Here is a 23,958-nt window from a genome sequence, read left to right on the forward strand (position 1 = left end):
TTAGGCTTGGAATAAGCTTTTAATGCCAAGATGCCAAGACCGAAGGCTGCGGGTCGGTCTTGGCATTGCTTCCCGCCGATTTTTGACGTATTTCCGGGCGCGATGTACTCCGTACGTGAGAACGAGAGTACGAGTTGTGGGAACGGGCATCAGGTTGAATCTGCTTGAATTATGGTCTTCATACCTAGCCCTAACTCGATGGTGTAATACTAGCCTGAACTCGCTCTCTCCACATCCAAGGAATCCAGTTATAGTCCAGTGAAGAAAATAACAAGCGAAAAAGGGAGCGAATAAAAAAATGGCACTCAGGAATGCTCGAGAATCCAAGGAAATGCGTAAAACAAGAACAGAGACTCCATACGATGTCAGGATTGTGGGCTGGCCGAAACTCAAATACCTGTTACCCGGCGGGGTGGCTGAGGAACAACTTGAAGAACATTTTTGCAAGCTGTAGCACGAGAAAGTCTAGGCACCATTCACGGAGTGCCTCTCGAGCCGCTTCAACGTGTTCTTCCGACCCCACCAGGCGAGGTCCTCCGCAGATAAACAGTTCAAATCGAATTCGAATCGAATCACTTTGAACTGCTCCCTTCCAGCCACTTTCATCCGGACCTGTGGTCTCATTTGTTCGGGGGACTCGTAACACGAAAACGGACCGAAGACAAAACCCCCCCCCCAAAAAAAAAAAAAAAAAAAAAAAAAAAAGGAAAGAGAGAACCACGGAAACAAATCGCTACAACAATCATGCGTATAGTACATTCAAGCGCCGTTTCGACCGGGGTATATCATTCGAATCATAAGTATCTATTAAGTGAGAGCGTTCGTATGCTTGTGTGACGATCACCAAAACACGGAAGATGTTCACTATGGTTAACCTCACCGGAAGGTTTGTTTCATCGGGGCGGAGGACTGAATATCATTTGACCGGGGGTCGTATAGGCGGGAACCGTGCTCCCAGGCACACCGCCAGTAAGCCGTGCGGCCTCTTCCCGATATTTGATTTCTCGCTCGTCTTGGATAAGTGTGCAGCATGTACAGCAGGATGCTCTCACGCAGTCTGTTGCTATATCGCTGGAGATACCATATGCTCGTCGAACACGGATATGTTGAATGGTTGCTAAAAGCCCTACAGTGCTCGGAAGAGAGGTCAGCAAGGGGCTTGATGCATCTCTTATGGAAATATGAAAGCGAGCATCCCCATAACGTACATTGACATCCACAGAGCAATCCCATGGCAGTACACTGAGCATTGCAAGTCTCGTAACCCAATAAATTCGTGGGATCCTTCTGGTCGGATTTCCTCGACAATCGATACTGTGTCCTGCCATATAGAATGCATGGGCAAAACAGACCCGTGCAGCAGACTCCTATGTCTCTGCAGTCACATAAAGCATAGCTCCATGTTCCCCCTCTGACCTCCTGTCTCGGATGTAGGACTTGACCTGGGGCATGATTCAAATCGCGTGCTGTGGTCCTTGTCCCCAGCTGTGATCCAGCGGCTGATATCGAGCTGGGCTTAGGTGTAAGCCCTGGATCCGGTGGAGCTAGTGGATTGCTATCTGGAGCAACACTGTACTCCTTCTGCGGGGGTCGTTGTTGTTGCATATCCGGCTGAAGCATTTGCTTGGGCGGAATGGGGCCGGGAGACGCAGGTGAAGGGCTGTGGTATTGAAGCTGTTGCGGTTGCTGTGGTTGCTGCGTTTGCCGTGTAGGGGACGTGGGAGAATCTGCGTAAGGAGCAAATCGCGCAGGATGTTCTGATAAAGGAGGTGGAGTGGGATTCATTTGAGGTTGGATGTACGGGACCGTATGAGCCGTCGTTTGCGGCGGTGGACTATTCGCGCCGGTCACCGTATATGAGAAGGCATAGGGGTTCTGAGGCCCTGGCGACGATACCCTGTCGCTTTGGATCGGAGGGCCAACGGCATTGTCCGGTTTGTCTGGGTTGCGAGGCGGGAAGGTCGGCACTTGGTACTCTGCTGGGGTGTTAAGATAGGAATAACGTCGCCCTTGTCGCTCGTTCACCGGTTGAAGGTGTAAATTCGACATTGTCGAAAAGCTGCGAGTGCGAACACCATATAGGCAGCTGGCCCGGTTTCTCTTCGCTTTCTATCGTGAGCTAAAATGTCAAGCTCTCTGCAATAAGTCAGCTTTGAATTTTCCCTTCTTGTCGCTATTGAGTTGGAAGTCAATGAATAGTTCTCTCTCCCGAGAAGTAAAAAAAGAATCGAAGAAAGGGACAACCGTCAGCCAATTCAAAGCAAATCGCAATAATACTTACCGCGTCTACTTCGTATCACCCCCCAGGCAGATCGTTTTTATGCGACTGCTCCACTTGGATGCGACGAATAGAAAGCCTGCATCGCCATGCAGCAAGGGTTTCTTCCAATTGGCGCTGACCCAAGGAAGGCTATGCACCCATTTCTCCCTGGTCTTCGGGGCTTGAAACCAACCCTACGCAGGAGATTCGCCTAAAAATAACAGCAGAGCCGGCGTCATCCCTGCCTGGAATGCTCCGTATGGTGGAAGGGATGATAGAAGCACACAAGAGTGTCAAAGAGTTGGTAAATCTCGCCCTAAAACTTCGTGCCCAGATTCTTTTTCTTTGGGCAGAAAGATCTCGACGGAATCGATCGAGAGAGAGCCGGTGGAGACGATCAGGGTGACGTCTCGACGCTCGAGCCCGTGGTTGGGCAGGACGATCTCGGCGGCCATGCAACCCAAAGGAAGTCTGACCACCAGGTCTGTGAAACGACCAGAAAATGAGTTGTCCACAATCACATTGTGCACACTCACGATCCTCAAACCACTGGTCCATCGCGCTGGTTCAATAGCCATCCCGGCAACTTAGTCGCGGCTCGGGACTTGTTAACCTGCATGTTCCGCCTCTTTCTTACCGTTTCGTGGAATCATCAGCATGACTCGGGCTGGTGTGATTTTCCGCAGGTGTCACAAGCAGGGCAGTGCTTCCAAGAGCAAAAGGTCGAATACATAGCCAGCCAGTAGTGCACCGGCCATCAGTTAGCTCAGTGTATTTAACTAGCTCCTCACTTTCACTTCAACTTCAACAGCAGGTTTTTAAGAGCGTGGTCCAAATAACTACGCTTTAGATTCACAAGAAGAACTAAGCGACCAACTATCACTCAAGGATATTTCGACAACCTTCTTGTCTCAAATCGATCCCGCGAAGCATGTGCAATTGTATGTCACGTACCGGAATGTCATTCCACAAAATGCAAGGGTGCTAGTGTGACTGAGCCTGCATGGGCAGCTCGGCGGCTAACTGCAGCCTGAACTGCCGCAGCAGCTGCAAAAGTTGAAGTGGCGAGGAGATATCTTCGGGGTAAGTGTCAAGGCCTAGCAAGAGCTGCAGGCGAGGGCTCTCTTCGTCTTGCGGGCGAAAGGTAAAAGGTTCCTCTGGCCTTGCAGCTACACGCTTTCCCGTCCTACACAGCCTCCCGGACTCTGGAGGCACTCTAGATACAGCTAAAGGAGAGTTTCTATTTTGATGGTTAGAAGGAAAATTCGAAGCACCGTGGGAGCTGGTGATTGTAATGCAGCACATGAATCTTAGGAAGATAATGCTAGGATGCCTGACATGGGCGGCGGGAGTCTTTGATTTCAGAGAGGTGGAAGAAAGACGTTCGAGAGAAATGGCAGTGGTTATAGCCATGGCAGCCAAGTTAGTCAATCGATCAATATTTACATCGTGCGGGGGGTATAGCAGGATGGGGCCATGGGCCGTAGCACAAAGACTCGTCCGGCACCTTTTGCAGTAGTCCGGCAAAGAGCTTTGCGTCTGCCGATCTACCTCCATCATAAGGAAACCCCAACGCTCAAACCCATGGCCTTCCAATAGAACCTAACATCACTATTTAAAGGCCCAACATAGGAGATAGAAGGAATAGGTTCATAGCTCATTTGTATTCAACAGAACTGCCAACCATTTTGATTTTAGGAAATATCCTTTTCCCCGATATATCCCGAATACCCAAGACATGTATATCTAGGAGCTATTAACAAGTAGTCTCAGTAGCTGAGGACACTCCTTATTGGCCCATTCCAGATATTGCTTCCACGCATGATGTTCGCTTGACGTCTCCGCCCCAGGAAATGCTTTCTGAAGCTCACGCGTAATCCGTAACACACCCAACGAGGCTTCCTGGGCCTTTTCTAATTCCTGCTTCACAGCTGACTCCTTGAGTTTGGTGGACAAGATTACTTGGAACGGATCGCATAGCGAATTAAGACGACCTTCGGTCTCCTTAGGAGCGAGGACGATCAACTTTGATATCATCAGATTGCAAAGGGTGCGGATATCCTGTTCGTCCCGGATTCCGGTCAAGATACGATCGTATATCTCGGCAATGTTGAGGATGGAAAATGCCATTTCCACACAAGTATAAAGCGTTTCGTAGGCGCTCTGTGAAATTTTTGTCAGTTAGCAAGAATTGAATATTCACCAGCGTAGCAAAGGTCACAAATACCTTTCGGAGTTCCAATCCATCGTCTACCTTGTGTTTAAATGGGCCCATCTGAACTTCCCGTACCAATTCAGGTTTAAGGTGCGTGTCAACCATCACTGCTGGAAGTAACTGGCTGAGATGGGGGATAATGATGTCGGGTTTATTATGGATAGCCGAATTGACGGTGGTCAATGCAAGTCGATGATTGCCCAGATCGGTGTCATTGAGCATCCTGACCAGAATCGGGATGATGAGAGGTCGTAGAACATCATTGTAGGCGCTGGTAGAGTCAGCAAGCGTGTAGCGGAATGCTGATATTACCGTGCCTCTTGTGGCAGCATTTTCATGAGTGAGATATTCCTAAAGCAAATGTTAGCTCACTCTAGTATTATTTTTAACGGCAGACAGGTCGCTTACCTGGAGAAGGGGTATATAACGCGTGGGATCAATCAGAGCAAGCCGCCCGAGGCATTCTGCGCCCACGACACGGTTATCTTCGTCATCGGAGGCGGCAAGCAAAATTTCCCAGAGTCTTGTGGCAAATGGCGAGACATCTGCACGAACGCTCTCAGGGTGCTGCAGTATTTCCCTCAATGAATGCAGTAATAGATATTTCGACGAATTCTTCTCTTCCAGTTCTGCGAGAATGACTGGCAAAAATGTTTCGATATTACTTGCACCCACGCTACCAAGCGCGACGGCTGCAGAAAATCGGACCTTATCCGATTTGGACTGAAAGTTAGAGATAAATAGATCGGGTGTCAGGGACGAGTGCAATCCTAAGAGAAGGCCAATCTCTCCTAAGACCGCAAGAGCGAGACATTTTCTTTGGACATCTTCCTGTGTCTGAAGTTCCTTTAGGAAATCCTGCGCCCTAACGCCTATCTGCGATCCTCCGTACACAACCAGGCTTCCAATTGCTCTTCCCACAATGGAAGGGTCCCCGTTGACACCAACATTTTGTAATAAGGCTTTCATGAATGTAGCCCCGGCACCTTGCTCTCCGATGATCCGGACAAGGTGCAGGTATACTTTCAATGCCACTCCAGTCGGGGATCCCTGAATAACGGAACAAAGGGCTTTGATCATATTTTCATCCACCAGTTGGTCGGCATGGCCAGGAATGATCTTCGATAGTATGACCAGGGCGGGAGTAAGGAGGTGAAGATCACTAGCTGTGAGCAGCGGGAGGAAACTGCTCGCGAGATCCTTAACTGTTTTTGGATTATAATGTTGGCGGCAATGCGGGTTTATAGTCAGACTTTTAAGAGCTCCAATGGAAGCATCTCTTAGGGCACGGTCAGCTTTCCGCAATTGCGTGGCAAGTTCTGATGCTACTTCAGCCAACCATCCTGGACTAAGATCCACATCACAGGATGCAAGCATAGCAACATCATTGATAGCACGAGCAGCTGCAACTCTTGTTGTCTCATTTCTCAAGCGATCAGAGAGGATCGAGAGGCCCCTCGCTCTCTGCGCAGGCGAAATGAACTTGGCTCCTTGTGAACCAGAGGTTCGTGCGAGGAGGACACCAAGAACGTGAATTGCACGCTGGCGAACCTCCAGATCAACACTATTATCTGTTATCTTCTCAGTAGCCACATCATACAGTTTCTCTAGCTGCAAGCCAAGATCTTGATTATCCGGTGAGACGCGGGGAGGTGTCATGGCTTTAACAATCTCTTCGATGGTACCGAGAGCTTCGCCTGCAACCTTGTAGTTTCTTTCATTGACGGCCGCCATGACACCTGGTACCAACGCAATCAAGAAAGGCGGTAAGGCATTAGACATATGTGTTTCTGCAATCGCCGCAATCAGACTAAGAGTATCGATTTGCAGATTCCCGGCAGTGACAGATGTTGTGCCGGCAGACACGGAAACACCTCCAGTGAAAGCTGAGCTTTTCAATGCATCGGCGATGGGATCCTCTATCCGCTGAAGGAAATCAGCAAGGCCGCCATAACGTACGAGAGCTAAGGACTTTAGTAAGTTGATAGCAGCTTGTTTCAACGGTATGGACGCCCGCCTCCATAATTTCACCAGGCCCTGAACAATCCCTGGCGTTAACTTCACAACTTCACCGATAGGTCCCGTTTGCGGAGTCGAAGGAGCAATCGGAGGCCTATCCATAGCCGAGGAAACATGAGTCTCAGGTTCATAGTCTAATATACTCGCATCGCTATCCTGCCGCCTCCTTTTGCGGGAATTGCGAGCGTGGGACTCGGATGTCATGGGAGCAGCGCCCATGCTCGCAGATATTTCGCTAGCTTTCTTAATGAGACCAGTCAAAGTCGAAACCACTTCTAATTTGACACTTTCTTCTCTTTCCTTGTTAAATCTTGCAAGAAGGGCCGGCGCTATTTGCTGATATACGGTGTCGTCGTCTATCGGTCGTGTTGCACTTCGACCCTGGGTTGAAATGACACTAAACAGCAATTTGGCGGAACAACGTCGAACTTTCCAACTCAAATCGTCAATATCGCTGTAGCCCTCTTCTTCTTCGAAATCCTCGTAGGCATCATTGTCTTCGTCCGGCTCTTCGGTAGCGCCATCATCACTCCCTTCATCCTGAGTTCCACCCATTTCCTCGTCCTCAAACTCTGCGACGTTGGGGTCATATTTGAGATATCTCAGGGCAGCGGCGATCGAATCCAGCAGATAAGGCTGCATGTGATGGGTGCAAAAAGTAACCAGTGTGTCAAGCGCTACCAATGCTGTCTCACGTAGCTCGTCCTCCTTGGGATCGTGCTCCCCGGAATCCGACTGGTCCTCTTCCATCTCGTCAAGTTCTTGCTCACTGACGGCCGAGAGCACAAACGGGGCCAGCGTTTTCAAATATGGACCAAACCTGGAAGGAGTTGACCTTCCGAGCGTAGCAACGGTCGCAATGAGATGGCGCCGGCTGTTGATCGTACCATGGGGAGCGCGAAAGCCTTCAATGAGCATGGAAACGAGATGGCTGAGCTGATCATCAGAAAAGTAACCGGCGAGAACTGAAATCGCAGAGAACGCTCTCTTTGTGGCCACTGTTCCCGCGCTTTCGTCTTCTATTATTCGAAGCACGGTCTCTTGCAGCTCTCCCAACTGCGATTCCGCCAGCAATGGGCCATATGAATTCACCATCTCGACCAGAACGTCGATCGCATCGCTGTTATAGCCTTTTCCGGTGCGATTTACTATCATGGACTCCACACCTTTGGAACCCACCAAACGGGGAATGAGGATTGTGGATATCACAGCGTAGCATATTTGAACCTCAGAAGAGACCGCCGCGCCGACTGTTGGACGAGGTAGGGCAGTTAAGATGCTTCTGAGAGCTGTGTTTGGAACCGACGTATCAATTGATACCGACTCCGTCAAACGGCACAGATGCTGCAGCAGGTAACTAAGGACTTGATCCGAAACGCGACGAGCGAGGGGAGAGAAGCTAGGAGAACAGAGTAAGAGTTAGAACTCACAGCGAAATCCTGTGACCGTTATGTTCGGTAAGGTTACCCACCATTTCAGGGCTTGGTTCTGCACCTCCCCGTGCTGGTCTTCCAGTGCTTTGAGAAGCCCCTCCGCGATTCTGCCAAGCAGGCGCGGGTCTTGAGGAAGGAAAGATGAATTTTGGTTCTCGAGGATTCCATGAAGGTCGTTCAAGGACATGTATCGAAGGTCTGGATCTGGATCTGTGAACTTCTGGAGCAGTAAGCTCAGGTTGTGTGCCACCGCTTTCCTTTCCATGTTGGAACAACGGTGAAGAGGAATAGAATGGTGAATGAGGGGTAATCAAGCACGTAGGAAATCTGTGAGTGGCACAGAGACTGTCGCTCTAGTGACAGAGGGCATTCATGGATCTCTCCCTCTTTAGGGTGTTAGGATCAAAAGGATCGGAGAAGACAAAAAAGTGAGACGTTGTTTGCCTGCTGTGAGCTAAGTAAACAAAGGTGGGATGCCTAACAACCAGTTACTTATGACATCGTGCCTTTTTCTCCAAGTCAGTCTACACAGCACTGCTTCAGATTGGGCAGCTGGCCAACTCCACTCAGCGCTGCAACACAGGACCTTACCACAAGATATTCTGAGCTGCACGACTCTTCCCATCTGCATTCCCAAGTCCTCGCAGAATGATCACCGTCCGCTCCTCTCTAACCGCCGCCCCCCGTCGATGTCATCCCGGGAACAGCGCTCAACGATGTAGTCACGTGATAGCATACCCCAAGAGCTGTTCTTACGTAAGACGCCGCAAAGCCGCTGACTAGGGCGAAAACAAACTGACATCTCGCCATTTCCAACCTCCCGCACCCGAACATCACTGTCCTCAATTCCAGTCAATTGCGGTCTATTTGCTGTCCGAACCCCCTTCTCGCTCTCCTTGCTCCCAAAATATAAACACAATGGTCCTCCCACGCTCCGCAGCTGCCTCCTTCCGCACACTATTCTCCGCACAGTCGAGAAGAGTAACCGCCCGCGCCGCGAGATCCTCCCGGGTTTGGCAGCAGACCAGCCGACGAGGATATGCTACCGAGGGCGCGGAAGCGCACCAGCCTGGCAGTGACATTCCATGGTAAATTATGCCGTCCCTCCAAAATTGGGAAAAAAAAAAAAAAAAAAGAAGGAATTCAATTCATTCAATAATTGCCAATTCGCACTCATCCCCAACCGAAGAACGTCCGCCCGCCAATCGGGCGATTTTCCGGGACTTTGGCAGCAATTGATCTAGAAGAGCATGCTAATTCTCAAATTGAATGATACGCATACAGGCTCATCGGTTCCGTTGCCGTAACCGCCCCATGTGCGTATTACCTTTGGCAGTCCGGTCCCTCCGGCGAGTCCCACGGCCACGGCCACTCCGAACACGCATCGGGAGAGGCCCACGCCGAATCCCATACTGCCCCCGCCGCACCAGCCGAACCCGAGCCCGAGCCCGAGCCCGTGAAGGCTGAGGAAAAAGCTGAAGCCACCGAGCCAGCACAAGAGCAGGAGACCGCCGCCCCAGCTCCGATTGCCGAAGAGAAGGAGGCCGATGCTGCTGCTGCTGCTGCTCCTGCAGCTGAGGAGGTGAGTATATAAGCTGGGGAAAATTCTCCTTTTTACAGTCCCCCCCGGGTTCATCCTTCCCAAAATTCCCCTCATCCCATCTAACATTTCCCCCCCCCCACAGCCCGAGGAGTCTACCTCTGATAAGCCTGAGGAGAAGGCCGCCGGTGCCGAGGAAGCTTCCCCAAGCGACAGCGAGCCCGCCAAGACCGAATCCAAATCAGAGTAAAGCGTAGGACGATCCCACGAAAGTCGTTTTGCAAAAACCAAGGCCGAAAGACTTGGGAGCCCTCATTTCTATCCGTGTTGACCCATTCCCCCGGAGGACCCTATCAGGTGAACGGCGTGGGAAATAGTGTGGCCCTAACACCATTGTTTTGGCTCTCCTTTTCTCACTTGTAGAGGAAAAATGAGAATAGTCAAAAAGGAGGTGTCTGTATCAAATAAAAAGGGCATGGTATGATAGAAGATGAGCATGTACTGTACAGATAATCGTGTAATTCATAGGGAAAACGAAAACAATTCAGCTTGTGGCTTTTTTTTTTTTGGATTAGTTTCAATTCCCGGGGTGTACCCTGTATTTCAGGAGTTATTTCCAGCAAGAAGCTCTCTGGTCCATCAGGCCCAGTGCTTCCACTTCTCATCCTAGTATGCATTATGGTGACATGTATGTACTGTACAAGCAAAAACAGCCCTTGTCTACAGGCAAAAATCCTCTTAGGAAAAAGAAGGAGAAGAAAAGGAAAATTATTATAAAAGGCATAATGCGAAAAAAGTGTTATCAGGAGAATCAAAGATAGGAGTCCCCAAGCCCACTTCTCCGTGCGAACATCATTTCTGGGAAAACAGATCAGATCACATCGGCAAATAGAGAAGAACAAGGTGACAGGTTGAATGCAGCAGCAATGGTATGTTCTTCTGTATGGAGTACACAAAAAAAAAAAAAAAAAAAAGGAAAAAAAAAAGGAAAATAAAAGGGGGTGTTTTAACACCCAAAGTATTAAAAATAAGTATCCAAATGCCTAGGCAGAAAACAAGACACAGAGATAAGGAACGAAGTTCCAGTATGTATTTTGTGCATGACCAGGACCAATATCAAGCAAGAAAATAGTCCAGTGCAGCTGAATCATGGGCAGAGGAGCTGCGCAGAGATTGGGGAAGAAATATGCAAAAATAAGCCCATTCTAACCAAAACGCCTTGGCTTGACCCAACAGCATGCAGACATGAAAGCATGGGGGCCGCAGATGAACTTGATGGACCAGGTGGAATAAGAACCATCAGAACCTGTGTGATGGTATTCCCATTATGGTCCCAAGTAATCAATCCAAAAGAGCTTCTTAACGTTGATATGTATGCAAACTCCGCCCGATAGGCTCTAGACAGTGGTCATTAGGTTTCATCTCAAAAATCATTTTTGCTTCTTGCCATTCATGGTGGGTGTCGAGGATTCAGCATGTGAATGTGCCGTAGAGCCAGTCGCACGGCCATTGGTAACACCGTTAGAAACTTCATTCTCCTTATCAGCATTTCTTCTCCTAACTGATGTCGGGCTGTTTCCGTTAAGTAATATCGTCGGGACGGTTGTTGAACCATTATTAGTTTTGTCGTTGTGAGGTGTATCTTCGACTTCCTCCTCTTCCTCTTCATTATCGCTCCGTTCATCCTGTTTGATGTTGTTGAGAAGATATCGCTTTGCGATTCGAAGGATAAGGAAGAGCCAGAACAAGTTTATGGCCTGCAGCGCGCTCAAAAGTGCAAATGTAATATACTGACTGATCCAGCATTTGTATTGCTGTGTTTCCCAATTGAGCTCGAAGGGCCCGACAGTTCGAAATTCCGTTAAGACAGCCCAGATAATGCGGAGATTCAGGTAATGTCTCATGTAAATCCAGATGGCAATAAACATCGCAAAGTAAGGGCCCATGATTGCAGAATCCAAATAATTTAGTGTTTTGGAAGTCTATTAGATTTAAATCAAAGTCAGCTTCTTAATAAAAGAACTAAAAAGCCAAAAAAAAAAAAAAAAAAAAAAAAAAAAAAAAAAAAATTCAAGCAAAGACTAGATGATGCACTTTCATGCAACAGTTAAGACTTACCGCAAGGAAGAAGTCCGACACATCATGTGTAATATAGACAGCCAGGCCGATATAAGTGAAATGGAAACGATAGCTGAGCGCAATCAACGCCAGTGTGACGATGTGATGTCCCACAAGCTCTTTGAAATCCTTCCTAGGTTTCTCCAGCTGCAAGACCAAAACGATGGCCTGCTGGGCCCAGTAGCTTGCCTCAAGCAAGTAATACGCCTTGAAATCGGCAGTGTGCGTCTTGTGGGGGAAGCCTTCGAACATCGCCGTCGTATTGAAGTACCATATCTTCGTGCGACTCATGACATATAGACCGTAGGGCCCGAAGATGGCAAAGTAAACAGCGGTGTAGAACTGTTCCATGAAACGGGAGGTTTTCGCCTTCCCCTTTATTCCACAGCGACGCGCCAGCGGTTTGATCATCCTCTGCATCAAAAATTCACGTGTGAAGGAGAGCACGATTGTGTAAAACACCACAAAGGCCATGTCGGCAGGGCCCTTCCCATACATCACCGGTCCATCGGGTGTTTCAGGAGGAAGTGGATAGGAGAGGAAGATGAGCTGGTGTATGGGATTGGAATCATTTGGATTCACAGCGTAGGCGGAGAGGATAACTGTTAACAGGACGAGAGGTATGACCCATGTGTGCTTGAGGCAGAAGTTCCCCCAGCAGCGAAACACCGAGCGCGCACGACGCCGCTTCGAGTGGGGAGCGACATTTGTTTCAGAAAATGATCGCGGAGGTCGACCCTAGTGATCTAGGTTAGGAGCCCTATACCGAAGGTCGAGCGCTGTCGGAAACATGGTGCGGAGTAGTCTGCCCTCACCTTGTACAACCCAGGGGGATCCGAAGCGGCGAGAGCCATGGCGGAAGGGTAAGGAAAGTGGTGAATTTCGCTCTTTTATGTTGCTTCCCGTTTTGCAGTCAGCTATTCGTTATAGGTCCAACGCATGGGAAGCGGAGAAGGGAGGGGAAAAAAAAAAAAAAATAAAAAATAAGAGAGAGAGAGAAAATGGAGTGGAGTATTTTGCAGGAGAACTGGAGAGAAAGGAGGTCTCCGATGCTTTTTCCCCGTGAAAATTACGGGCCAATGCTTGGCTCTGCCTTCCCAAGCGTCCCCTCGTGAATCGAGGAAACGGCAGCCTCAGAGAAGAAACTAATCAGCGTCCGCTTCTTGTGCCCTCCACCACAGAATCTTCCCGCAACAAGAGCCAGATGCATGTAGCGCCGGCGTTTTCGAGGGTTTGGCGGAAAAAGGCAGAGCTTCGCCGGGTTACCGGGAATCTTAATTTTTTTTTTTAATTTTATTTTATTTTATATATTTTTTTTTTTTTTTCCCCTTCAGCTTCAGCCGGTCAGGGGGTGTTTGTTTTGTTTGGCGTTTCCCGGAACCCGGCGTTAGTCTTTTCCTGGAGATTCCCATTGGCCGAGAGGAGTGGGCCGCCAAGATCCGCGCTAACCGGGCTAGCCGAGCACGTGAAAATCATCATCGTCATCATCATTTTTGCGACTACGGAGTACATAGGAAGATAATTGAAAAAGCTACTATATGGAGTACCTATGTATATGCTATTGCTGTCTGGTACGGCGACACCCGCAATACACATGCTTCTGCAGAGGGATGCACTGCTGCAGCTCCCCATGCCAAACGAGACAAACCAAACTTCTCACTTCTTCCAACCGGTCTGCATGATCGGCAGTTCCGCCATGTGCAGCTTCGCCGCTCCGTAGGGCACCAGCTTCACCTCAAACGGCTTACCAATGCACTGTCTCTCAGACGCTGAAGGAGGGTTTGGCGCGTGGCCATGACTCTCTGTCAACTCCCATTTGATCTCACACACGGTGGCTGTTATGCTCGTGACCGCCTTGTGTTCGTCCCATACTGGTTCGGGCAGCGGATCCGTGGGGTTGGACATGGCCCCAAAGCGCAGCGTTGTCGGATCGATTGCCAATCCCCATTTCTTGCTCGGGGTCATTGTGTACTCTCGTGCAGGCGAGGGAGCTTTCGGATAGTTCGATGGCTTGTAGGTCACTTTGGGATCAAGAGGAACCGCGTAGAGGAGCGAGCCATGGTAGATGGAAACGGTGCTGTTGGCACGGGGCACAACCCGAATGTCTGTGTCCAATGAATACCTCAAGATATGTCTGCCGGCAAACATGGTTATCTCTTGCATGCTATTGTCGGGATCGGGTAATAATGGGGTCGGCATGCTGCCATCTACGGACGTCCATGACTTAGCCTTGTTTGCCCACTTCGGCACGCGGACATAGAAATTGAAGTCTTTGTCGCTTTCGATGAGGTACCAGAAGGCATTCCCAAACGGATACGAAGTATCACACGTTATCTTGACCTTGGCGCCAGACTTGGTGGTCGCTTCGACGGAGCCAGGTCCCAGTAATGCATGGGCAATCCCTTCCTGGTCCAGCCGGACAAACATGTTGGATATGAACTTCGGATATCCCTGCGGGTGGTTGACCGTACAACAAGGGTAGTTCGGTTCCAGGCCAAATGTCTGGGCGTTGCCTCCGACATTATGCCACGGGGGGTCCCGAACGATATGGGATATCGGCTGGTTGGTCTGGGCGATGTACTGATGTGCCCACCAATCTGTGGTGACCATCACGGGAAGGGCGTTGAACGCGGCCAGTTCACACCGATCAGCATAGTCACCTTCCGCCGTCGCCTGGTATAGATAGCTGAGGGAGTACATCGTCTCGACGATGGAGCAAAGCTCAACCCCGCGGGCTGGACTTAGACCTGACAACCGCTCGTCCGCAATGACGCCTCCAGATGGGGTTCCATGGTATAAAAATGTCCAGTCAACGCCTCTGCGTGTGGCATCGAGTAGACTATCATCATGGGTAAATCTTCGAATGACAGCACTAGATTTGAGCCCCTGGCCGACGTTCACGCCGTGCTCAAAGTGATAAAACTTGGCTGTAAAGTTAACCGGAAGCGTATCCAGGTCTACCTTGGGATATACGTCTTCCGTGTACCACCAGGACCAATCGTGCCCGCCCTGTCTGAAGAACTCCATGCATTCGAATAGTAGGCCTTCGTTACCTCGAGGGTCCCTCTCATAGATCCACTGCAGCACCATAATCATATCCGCCGCGCGAGACCGGCCCCACTGCTCATTAAACTGATCACCCGGGTGCGCCACCAACCCCTGTAAATTATCAGAAAGCATCGCGTGCATCACTCCCAGAAACCGATGCATCGCAACGATGATGCGCTCCGCGATCTCCGTCCCCGCCTCCGCCTCCGCCATCTGCGCCAATCCCATGAGTAACGGCGTCCGCGCCCAAAAATTACGCACTCTCATATCCTTCTCGGGACCCAGCCACCCGTCCTGCTGCTGGCGATCAAGTATGAACCCCGCAATGCGCTTGAGCTTATCCAACAGGACCTCATCGTCCGTTTGGTATGCCAGCGGCACGGCACCGTTAAACCAGTAAGGCAACGCCTCGTTGAGATCGCTGTATTCTCGCTCGCCGCCGAGCCAGGGACTGTAGCGGACAACTTGGTAGAAATCAAATTCGTGGCCGGCGAGACCGCTAGCCATGGAAGTTACCTGTTCGAGGAGCCAGCCTCGCGGTTTAATTGAGCCGAGTGGGAGAGGTTCGAATTTGAGTGGCAGCAGTCCCGCAGTTGGTGTGACTGGAGCGAAGTCAGCCCAAGGGAGTTCCTTTTGGTGTCGAGCGAATAGAGCTCAACTTCAACCTGACCCATGTGGTAAAGAACAGCAAGAATAAAAGAAAAAGATAAAGGTAAATAGATAGATTCAGCAGCAGCAGCAGCAGCAGCAGAAAAAAATCTAGCACAACGTACTTGGTTTCTGGTCATCATATTCAGGAATCATTGATTGCTCATGCTCATCAAGCCGTGTCTCACAGACATGGCCACCCCAGTCACGTAAATTGATGCGGGAGAACATCCCGGCGAGTTGAGCCCAGGAGAATATCAGCAAAAGACAAGCAATCAAGTACTTCCATCCCCATGAGGTAGTGGGAGATGAATCCATGATCATCCAAGGTACAGAGCAACTGCTATCTGGACGTGGTTTGGCCCGCGGGTTGAAAAGCAGGTTTCAAAGAAAGGGGAGGGTCTGATCCAGTTCAAATAAACTATGGTATGGATGTAGATGGTGGTTTATCCCCTCCCCTGCACGCTCTCCATCACCTGGACAGAAAAACAAGAAAGTATCACAGTGGTGGGATGCAGCCTGGTTTGATGGGCCAGGTGATGCGGTAGTGGTGTGGTGGTGGTGGTGGTGGTGGTGGTGGTTCAATATAACACGGGTATTGGCCTTGTCTTTTCCCGGCACAGGTCTCTCAGCAAGGCGCACTGGGTCATGGAGGAGGCCCTAGGGAATGAGCATGGGTTGATCCAGCTTTGCACCTGATGCTGTGAACCTATGACCAGGCAGACCTGGGTTCTGTATCACAGTGTCAGGGCGGGTTCCTGCCAAGCCAGCCAAGATTTCCCCAGAGTTGCCTCAACCGTTTCTGTGCGGATCACCCGCAACAACAGCTCAGAGCTTGGACTACTTGTGTTGTTATAGCAAACTTATCAGCCACCTGTCAGTGGAGCACACTTGAAACTAACTTAATACTGTGGATAACTCTGTGTTCACTTAACACAAGGAAGCAAATAAAAGACAAACAAGCCAGAGAATCTGAATACAGTTACACATTGAAAAGAACCATGACACAAAAAAGCAAAACCTCAGTTACTCCATTGCTCAAAGAACCGTTAGAAGCAGAATTCTCAGCCTGAAATACAATGTCCTTGGCTAATGCCATTCTCAACTAAAAGTAAGAAAAAAGAAAAGAGAAGAGAAGTATAGCAAACTCCCGGGTCCCACCAAGCCGGATTTTTGTAGTGGTGATACATTACCAGACTACCGCATCTTAATTACCCGCTCCACATATATATATAGAGAGCGAGAGAGAAAGAGAGGGAGAGGGGAGAAAAGCAAAAAGAAAAGGAAAAAAAAATACTTCAAAATCGGATATCGATCAATCACCCTTCCGCGTAGTAGAAATATGCTCAGCAGCCTGCTTGTCCTCTTCGTCCCTAACACCGGTCTGCTCCAAGTGGGCAGCCTTGCGGTAATCGACCCTAGTTCTCCAAGCCGGAGTCCCGACATAGGGCACATCTCCCTTGGTGAAAATATTCTCAACCTCTTCTAGTGTCTTGCCTGCCGTTTCAGGGAACATGAAAAAGACATGGATGAACATGGTCGCGCAGAAGACGCCAAAGAGCACATAGGTGCGCCATTGGATGTTGACGAAGGACGGGGGAACGAAGTAGCCGAGAGCAAAGTTGAAGGCCCAGTTGGCGGAAGTGCAGAGAGCAACGGCCTTACCACGGACACGGAGGGGGAAGAGCTCTGGTGGATAGATCCATGAAACGGGTCCCCAGGTGGGCGCGAACGAGGCGACGAAGAGATAGGAGCAGGCGATGATGACTTTGCTGGGAGGTCCATAGATCTGCCACGATTGAGCTTCAACTCCGCCAAGACCGCCAGGAGGAGCTGGAGAACCACGGGTGGCGAGAACGGCGGCATTGACAAAGAGCCAGGTCATCATGAGGAAAGCGCCAACAAGCAGTGTCGGGCGACGACCCCAACGGTCAACCCAGAGAAGCGCGGGAACAGTCATGCCGACGTTGATGACGTACTGAATGCTGCTGGAGAGCAGCAAGGTGTTACCAGTAAGTCCCGCCATAGCAAATACGTACCTAAAGAGCTCTCGTTAGCATTCCTTCCACATACTCCAGGGTATATCCGACTCACGTAATGTAGTACATCATAACGTTCATTCCGGTCAACTGACTCCAGATTTGAGTGAAGACGCCGACATGAGTGCGGTTAATCATGTTTGGTTTCAAGAGTTCCCAGTACGTAACATCGGCATTTCGTTTCTCAAATTCACACATGTCTCGGATTTCCTGAAATTCGCGCTCGACAAATGGAGAGTTTGCATCGCCTTTGCCGTGCACCTGAGCGAGGACGGCACGACATTCATCCCATCTGTCTTTACGGGCGAGCCAACGGGGCGACTCCGGCAAGAAAAGCATACCAAGGAAGAGCAGCACGGCAGGGATGGCCTGCAACCCCCATGGGATACGGAAAGCAGCTGTTCCCTTAACGAAGCTGCAGCCATATGAAATACTGAAATACTGTCAGTAAATTTCACGGCGAAGCTGGAAAACCCAGTTTAAAAACTTACTAGAACATAATCATGATACCCCACGTAATAGCCCATTGCTGGCAGCCGACAAGGCGGCCACGCTTGGATGGCGGCGCGAGCTCAGAGATATAGACGGGAACTTGCGCCGAGCAAATACCAACACTGAAACCGTTGATGATACGGCCGACAATCAACATTGCAATATTCTGGGACGCACAGACGATAATGGAGCCAACGACCCTATTATACGGCACCGTTAGTAAACGAGTCCACCCGCGAAAGGATGTGATGCGCCCTACCAGATGACAGCACCAGCCATGATAGCTCTCTTACGGCCCATCCAGTCAGAGAGGAAACCAGAGACGAGAGCACCCAACCACGATCCACCGGCCATGGAGGCAGTGATACCTCCTTGCACATCAGGTTTCGGGCCACCGCAGTCTCTCCCAGGCTCTTTCGGGTACTGGTCAAAGTAGCAACGGTACTGTTCCGTTCCAAGAATAGCGGACATTGACGAGATATCGAAACCGAAGAGGCCGCCGCCGATGACCGCGACGGCGGCGATGAAGTAGATATTTCCCGTGAGCATTTTATCAATCAGACCATCCGGTGCGCTATACGATAACGCTCAAGAGGTTTTGCTGTACGGAGATGGTCACCTCCTATTCAGGCTAAGAGGGAGCAGTAGGAAGCGGAGTATTGTCAGCAAGAGTAGTAGATGGTCTGTGAGCAAAGAAAAAAAAGAGGAAAAAAAAAAAGAGGAAGAAAAAGCCAAGCTCAAGATTAGAACCTGAGAAGCAAGCTCCCAGATATATACCTAAGGCTTGCAACGGTAAAGCTGTGGGGATCTATGACGATCACTTTCCGCCGTTTATTATTCTTTTGCCATACGATTGGCAGGGTGGCCACCCCGCAATGGGCTCACCTAAATACGTTGTATCAGTGGGTTGGTAGGTAGGGCAAAGCGAGGGATGGTGGCATGACTAGCTGGCGGGAGAGAAGTCTATAGGCTGGTTGGTGGAACGAAGAAGGTTTGCCAGGGTATCAGGGCACTTCTTCTCGCGGCCCAAGGGACAGTCTGCAGGCAGATGGATTGGAAGAGGCGTCAATGTCATTGAACGGCCGGGGCAAACCAAGGTTACGAAGCAAACTCAGGCGGAGAGCAGCGCAGAGGAAAGCGCCATCACTCATCGAGAGCTCGCTGCCCCTTGATTTGCATGGGCTGCACAGGGCGGTTTGCACCAGTTAGTCTGGCGAATTTAGTTATTAGTGTTCCACGGTAAGTTTGGCGTATCCATGGAAGCCCACACGGCTCCCAAGGCCAGCCTGGTGGTAACTTTCAAGCAAAGCCCACCAGTTCTGCTGGGAAGACATCATACATGGCAGTAGAGCTTCTCGTTTGTTGGGGCCGAGTCGAAGGGCTATCCCTTCTACGGAGTACCTGCCTGTGACATGGCCGGGTGGCGGTACGATGGCCCGTCCATCGTGCAAAGTACGACATCCATGCGTGAAGTCGACGTTGATGGGAGCGACGGACAGCCGATCACCCACCTTGCCGTCTCTGGTCTTAGTCAGTCAGTTAGCGCCGCCGGACAATTTTTTGCACTCTAACCACGCCAAGAGATCCACGTTCGGGCTGTTCCACCAGCGTACCAGATACCTTCATCTACTGTACCTTGTGACGGGAATACTCCAGTGGATGCGGACCGATATTCGACGAGGAGTTCTTCTAGAATGATGGCTAACGGTCTTAACCCGCTCTGCTGCCTACCAATAGATCAGTCATGACCCTTTGTTGTTCCCGTGGTTTGGAGCAAGCGACCACGGTTCTTCTGGAAAGGTTACACAGGCTCCCGAGCGAGAGAATAACGCTGGGTAGTTACGGAGTAAGGTAGTTCACCACTAAACGAGCCACACCACTAAACGAGCCAAATTTCGCCAAATGCTCCACGCAACGAATTTATTAAATATCTCAACAACCAGATCTTTATTATTAAATAGCTATTAAATATTAAATAAATGTATTCTTTAAAGCATAGAAATTAGTATAGTTAGGAAAATAAACAGGTGGACGGCCTAATATTACGGCCAGAGCGAGAGATTTGGGGGGTAGATAGGAAAGAATTCAAAGGAATGTCAACAGTAGATTTCTCGGCTAGGGAGCCTAATGCCTTGCTAGGGATGCTTGTAGAGCTCTTACTTCCCCTTTTGGAAGGTTGTATAGGCTCTCCGTGATGAGGCTCTTTAGTAGGGGAGTCCTTCCAACAGTGCTTTGAAGCCAGCACTTGAAGCCCTGACTGCTGGCATTTATTAGCACATTCAACTGCCCATTTTTCCTTCTCTGCTAGTTGTAAAGCCTTCTTCTTCTCACAAGCAACACATTATGCCTCTCTTTGTCTAGCATGTTCAATTTTTTTGGTCTCTTGTTGCTCCCGGGCCTTTTTACAGGCATCCTCCCATTTAATTCATCTTTTTTCAACATCCCTAGCAGCCTGCTCTTTTTGAAGCTCCCATTGAAGTTTTGTCTCTTGTGTTTGAGCAATTTTATCAGCTTTTTCAGCCTCTATTTCATCCAGGCGCTTGTGTGCCTTAAGAACTTTTGTTGGAGACCAGAACTGTGCTTGACTAGGATTATCCCTATTGAGTAGGCCTAGGGGCTTGCCTCACTTGTGGTGTTGCTTCTCCATCACTAGAGTTGATCTTAGCCACTGATTCTCATGTTCCAGCAGTTCATTACAAAGAGCAAACTGCTCACTGGCTTGGATAACCCATCCAATGCTCTGCAAATTTAGGCTGTGCCAGAGATGTATACCCTTGATCTCTTGTCGGAGCTGGTGCATATTGCTAGGAATAGGAGGTTTAACTGGCAGTGTAGAGGCTTGAGCAGTTTCAAATTGGTGTAGTTAACATTGAGGATCCAGAGGATTAATCCCAGTCTTTGCAAAGCCAGCAAGTATATTTTCAACTGTCAAAGCCTTCTTCCAAGCCACATTGAATAGTCTCCAGAAATCCCTTTTTGTCATTCAAATATAGCCCATTTCTTGACATAGTAGTGCTTCCAGCTCATTGGAATATGCCTTGCCCAGCAGCCCAAAGATTCCAACATCAAGAGGTTGCAAACAGTGGGTTGAATGCGGCGGGAGGATCATAAGGAGGATCTTTTCACAGTCAGCATATTCAATAAATTTCATATTTATATGGGAGGAATGGCCATCTAGTAGAAGCAGATGTCTTTCTTGACCAGCTTGTTTCTTAGTATGCCAATTGAAAACCCATTTCAATCACTCCAGTCCATATTCATTATTGCTCCAACCATTTGTTGAAGCTGCAAAGTAGGCCCATTCACTTCCATCATAATCATCTAGCCATGTATCCTGGAGATCTTGTGATTTGCCCTGGTAAATAAGAGCTGGAGATAGTGCAATTCCTTCAGCAGAGACTGAGCAGAGCAATGAGAGGAATTCCCAACTACTATCCTGGGTGGCAGCATTCTTTCCAGCTCATAGGGCTTTAATAGAGACTAATCACTTTAAGGCATGGCAGGAGCCTAGGAGGAATCCTTTTTCATCAAAGTTGTAGATGTTTGAGGGCTCAAGATTATATTGATCAATTTTCTGCTCCAACTACTCCATAAGTAGTAGTCAAATAGTTAGCCAGCATCAACAACTGCAATCACAAGTAATCAAATAAATCATCAAATTACAAGCATATAGAAGTGCTTAAAGCACTGATAGTTATCTGCTACCTGCCTATTTTGATCAATTGCTTTGAGATAAATGCATTTGATCTTGTCATTATGCCGCTCGCGAAATCAATTAACCCAGTTGATCCCAACATCCTCTCCTGTCATCTCTTGTACGATATTTCGTAGGATCTGAGGTGTAATGGCAAGGCCGCGGCTAGAGAGCTTGTTTATATAATTCAGGAGCTCTGCCTCCTGTATATCAGAGAGCTTTTTCTTATATCGGGAGGCTGCTTCATCCTGAGCAAGTTGCAAGCCTTTATGCCATCGGCGCAGGGTCTCTCGGTTAACTGAGTACTTTCTCGCGGTTGCAGCGTAATTTGGGGTCTCTTGTGATTCAAGATCTTCAATTGCAAGCCTAATTGAGGCGTTGTTGACCATGTTGTCGCATATTGAATGTTGAACGTTGGAGGAATTTTGGTGGTGGAAGATTTGGCTCGTTTAGTGGTGTGGCTCGCTTAGTGGTGAACTACCTTACATGTTTTGGATACTAAGTCCTACTTTGAGTTAAGCACCTTGTCAGACAGCCCACGCGGAGATGCCGAAGCCAGCTCGAAATCCCCATACACCCAAGACATACTCCTCTTTCTCGGAGTGAAAATAGCCCACTAATCATTCAACGAGTCTGCACTATTCACATGGATGCATTTGCACCTTTGAACGTTGGCTATCCGAACACGCGTGCCATTTAAGATCCCAGACAAACCCATGTGTGTACGGGCCACGCAACTCACTTTGGGAGCAAGGCCGCAAAGGATATTCCCACGATGTGTCACAAGCCTCGCGAGCATCAGAACACCCAGTGCGGCAGATCTCAGCCCGACACCAACTTGCTGGAATAGCGGATATGTCAATCCTTCCCGCCGTAATGGACAGTGCACACATTTCCAACTATCGAGAATTATTGGCAGCCCTCATTCCCGCAACCTCCACGGATGGATGGATGGATGGATGTATATGGGCATATGCGCGCATGGTCCCTGTCATCAAATATCCGGTCAACGTGGATGCGGTAGGCTCACCATTGTCTTCTTTCGCCTCCCGAGACGGCAAACCCCGCATCGACTTTCCATTTGCCGGTATAAATAGGATAGCGATATTCACATCCAACGCAGGCCCTCGCGTGGGTTGTGAAAAAGGTGTTGTTACCGTACTAGACGCTGATCAGAGCCACCGACACTACTCTGGCAGGCCACGTTTACATCGATGTTGCAGGCAGAAGATGGGGTCAGATGAGAATCCATCACCTTGTATCTCTTCCAGGTGGGTGTTGAGTTGGCCCACCCTATACCCCATACCGTGACCGCTTCTAGCGTGTCGCCTCACACGCGGGTTCGGTTTCTTCTCGAACACCCAAGCGAAACCCCTTCCCACACAGCGGATTTCATGTCCTTGTTGTACAGTAAATCAGGTAGATACTCTCCACATGTATCTCACTTTCCAACGTTGCACATAAGAAGCATTACCTCCGTCGAACACACTGACCTCGTGAATCCGCTCAAGTAGAAGCTGCCACTGTAGCCTGCAGTATCGCAATTTTGCATTTTCTCATCTTTTCGAGAGAGATTTTGCCTGCCATTCCGGGGACTCGAGTAAAGGTCACTAGCTCGCCCCCACATCTCCACCGCTTTGAAAACGCAAGAATTATGTACCCAAGAACTCCTCCGTGTTTATGCATCGAATGCTGATCATCGCAGAAACTGACAAATGTCTGGCCTTATAGAAGTGGCGCTGATAGTTTATGAACATCGAATCAAGTTAGCCCACATGCAACCCACCCCCCAAGCTTCGGAGCCAAGAGTGTGGAGCGGGGAGGAAGCTTTTTTCCTACACAGCTGGACTCGCGCTTGGGTCTTTTCGCCGCCTGCAACAGTGAACCTAGCGTTACAGCGCTAAAGAGCAGCTTATTTGTATTTTACTTTTTTTTTGATCCATTGAAAATCGACGAGATTTCGGATTGCACCAGTCAATAATGCATAAGGACTTCAGTGACTTTGACATGTGAACCTCAGGCTTGGGTGTTATTGCAAGGAAAAGTTGTGATTTGTGATATGGAAACTTCGACGAGAAATTTGTATATTTGAAGGATTTCGGAATTTGCTAGATTTCCACAACCGGATCGCTCCCCGCTGAGCCGATGTGCAGTGCGCTCATGCATGTGTACTTGCGTGGAGGGAAGTTTATGGCATGAAGAATTATCCTTCCATGCTCCTGTCCAGTTACTGGAATTGACAACATTTGGACTGTTACTGACCTACGACCTTAAACGCACTTGGTTGGTGCCAGATGGGACACGATGATTTCTCTTGAATTCCTCCTACCAAATCTCTGGATGATTCGCAAACTTCCCGCTTTAGATTATAAACTAGGAGGATATAAGAAAATTTATACATCTTATCATATTTTTATGGCCTTGATTTACATCACTTCTTTGTGCTTCATAC

The 23,958-nt window shown here is 49.2% G+C and overlaps 6 protein-coding genes across 6 annotated transcripts; 1 reads left to right on the top strand and 5 right to left on the bottom strand.

Annotated features, from left to right (window-relative positions):
* Positions 1 to 153: 153 nt before the first annotated feature.
* D8B26_007766 (uncharacterized protein) lies at positions 154 to 2,211 on the bottom strand. The gene is made up of 2 exons (XM_003067256.2): positions 1,209 to 2,211; positions 154 to 1,126 (listed from the first exon to the last, which is right to left on the bottom strand). Exons 1-2 carry the CDS (start codon positions 2,047 to 2,049, stop codon positions 894 to 896), a joined length of 1,074 nt encoding a protein of 357 aa, XP_003067302.2. The 5' UTR covers positions 2,050 to 2,211; the 3' UTR covers positions 154 to 893.
* Positions 2,212 to 3,971: 1,760 nt separating this feature from the next.
* D8B26_007767 (uncharacterized protein) lies at positions 3,972 to 8,677 on the bottom strand. The gene is made up of 5 exons (XM_066125635.1): positions 8,519 to 8,677; positions 7,966 to 8,433; positions 4,884 to 7,893; positions 4,488 to 4,826; positions 3,972 to 4,423 (listed from the first exon to the last, which is right to left on the bottom strand). The coding sequence occupies exons 2-5, from the start codon at positions 8,190 to 8,192 to the stop codon at positions 4,007 to 4,009; spliced, it is 3,993 nt and encodes a 1,330-aa protein (XP_065981719.1). The 5' UTR covers positions 8,193 to 8,433; positions 8,519 to 8,677; the 3' UTR covers positions 3,972 to 4,006.
* Positions 8,678 to 8,743: 66 nt separating this feature from the next.
* D8B26_007768 (uncharacterized protein) lies at positions 8,744 to 10,035 on the top strand. The gene is made up of 3 exons (XM_003067258.2): positions 8,744 to 9,015; positions 9,212 to 9,509; positions 9,613 to 10,035. Exons 1-3 carry the CDS (start codon positions 8,846 to 8,848, stop codon positions 9,715 to 9,717), a joined length of 573 nt encoding a protein of 190 aa, XP_003067304.1. The 5' UTR covers positions 8,744 to 8,845; the 3' UTR covers positions 9,718 to 10,035.
* Positions 10,036 to 10,897: 862 nt separating this feature from the next.
* On the bottom strand, positions 10,898 to 12,439 carry D8B26_007769 (uncharacterized protein; the record flags this gene model as incomplete). The annotated part of the gene is made up of 3 exons (XM_003067259.2): positions 10,898 to 11,449; positions 11,586 to 12,323; positions 12,401 to 12,439. The coding sequence occupies 3 exons, from the start codon at positions 12,437 to 12,439 to the stop codon at positions 10,898 to 10,900; spliced, it is 1,329 nt and encodes a 442-aa protein (XP_003067305.2).
* Positions 12,440 to 13,114: 675 nt separating this feature from the next.
* Positions 13,115 to 15,900, bottom strand: D8B26_007770 (uncharacterized protein). Its single transcript, XM_003067260.2, has 2 exons — positions 15,407 to 15,900; positions 13,115 to 15,235 (listed from the first exon to the last, which is right to left on the bottom strand). The coding sequence occupies exons 1-2, from the start codon at positions 15,603 to 15,605 to the stop codon at positions 13,242 to 13,244; spliced, it is 2,193 nt and encodes a 730-aa protein (XP_003067306.2). The 5' UTR covers positions 15,606 to 15,900; the 3' UTR covers positions 13,115 to 13,241.
* Positions 15,901 to 16,189: 289 nt separating this feature from the next.
* Positions 16,190 to 18,361, bottom strand: D8B26_007771 (uncharacterized protein; the record flags this gene model as incomplete). The annotated part of the gene is made up of 4 exons (XM_003067261.2): positions 16,190 to 17,320; positions 17,376 to 17,753; positions 17,812 to 18,012; positions 18,072 to 18,361. 4 exons carry the CDS (start codon positions 18,359 to 18,361, stop codon positions 16,597 to 16,599), a joined length of 1,593 nt encoding a protein of 530 aa, XP_003067307.2. The 3' UTR covers positions 16,190 to 16,596.
* Positions 18,362 to 23,958: the final 5,597 nt, after the last annotated feature.

The sequence above is a fragment of the Coccidioides posadasii genome, chromosome 4 (genome assembly GCF_018416015.2).
Source record: "Coccidioides posadasii str. Silveira chromosome 4, complete sequence".
Taxonomy (NCBI): domain Eukaryota; kingdom Fungi; phylum Ascomycota; class Eurotiomycetes; order Onygenales; family Onygenaceae; genus Coccidioides; species Coccidioides posadasii.

Bases quoted from the DNA above. Each gene is read 5' to 3' on its own strand.
- D8B26_007770 (XM_003067260.2), bottom strand. From the start codon at position 15,605: ATGATCATGGATTCATCTCCCACTACCTCATGGGGATGGAAGTACTTG. The intron at 15,236-15,406 runs GTACGTTGTGCT...ACTTCGCTCCAG, and splicing joins ATATGATGACCAGAAACCAA to TCACACCAACTGCGGGACTG.
- D8B26_007768 (XM_003067258.2), top strand. From the start codon at position 8,846: ATGGTCCTCCCACGCTCCGCAGCTGCCTCCTTCCGCACACTATTCTCC. The intron at 9,016-9,211 runs GTAAATTATGCC...ATACGCATACAG, and splicing joins CCTGGCAGTGACATTCCATG to GCTCATCGGTTCCGTTGCCG. The intron at 9,510-9,612 runs GTGAGTATATAA...CCCCCCCCACAG, and splicing joins CTGCTCCTGCAGCTGAGGAG to CCCGAGGAGTCTACCTCTGA.
- D8B26_007767 (XM_066125635.1), bottom strand. From the start codon at position 8,192: ATGGAAAGGAAAGCGGTGGCACACAACCTGAGCTTACTGCTCCAGAAG. The intron at 7,894-7,965 runs GTGGGTAACCTT...CTGTTCTCCTAG, and splicing joins CAGAACCAAGCCCTGAAATG to CTTCTCTCCCCTCGCTCGTC. The intron at 4,827-4,883 runs GTAAGCGACCTG...CATTTGCTTTAG, and splicing joins GTTATATACCCCTTCTCCAG to GAATATCTCACTCATGAAAA.
- D8B26_007766 (XM_003067256.2), bottom strand. From the start codon at position 2,049: ATGTCGAATTTACACCTTCAACCGGTGAACGAGCGACAAGGGCGACGT. The intron at 1,127-1,208 runs GTACGTTATGGG...CGAGCACTGTAG, and splicing joins ATTGCTCTGTGGATGTCAAT to GGCTTTTAGCAACCATTCAA.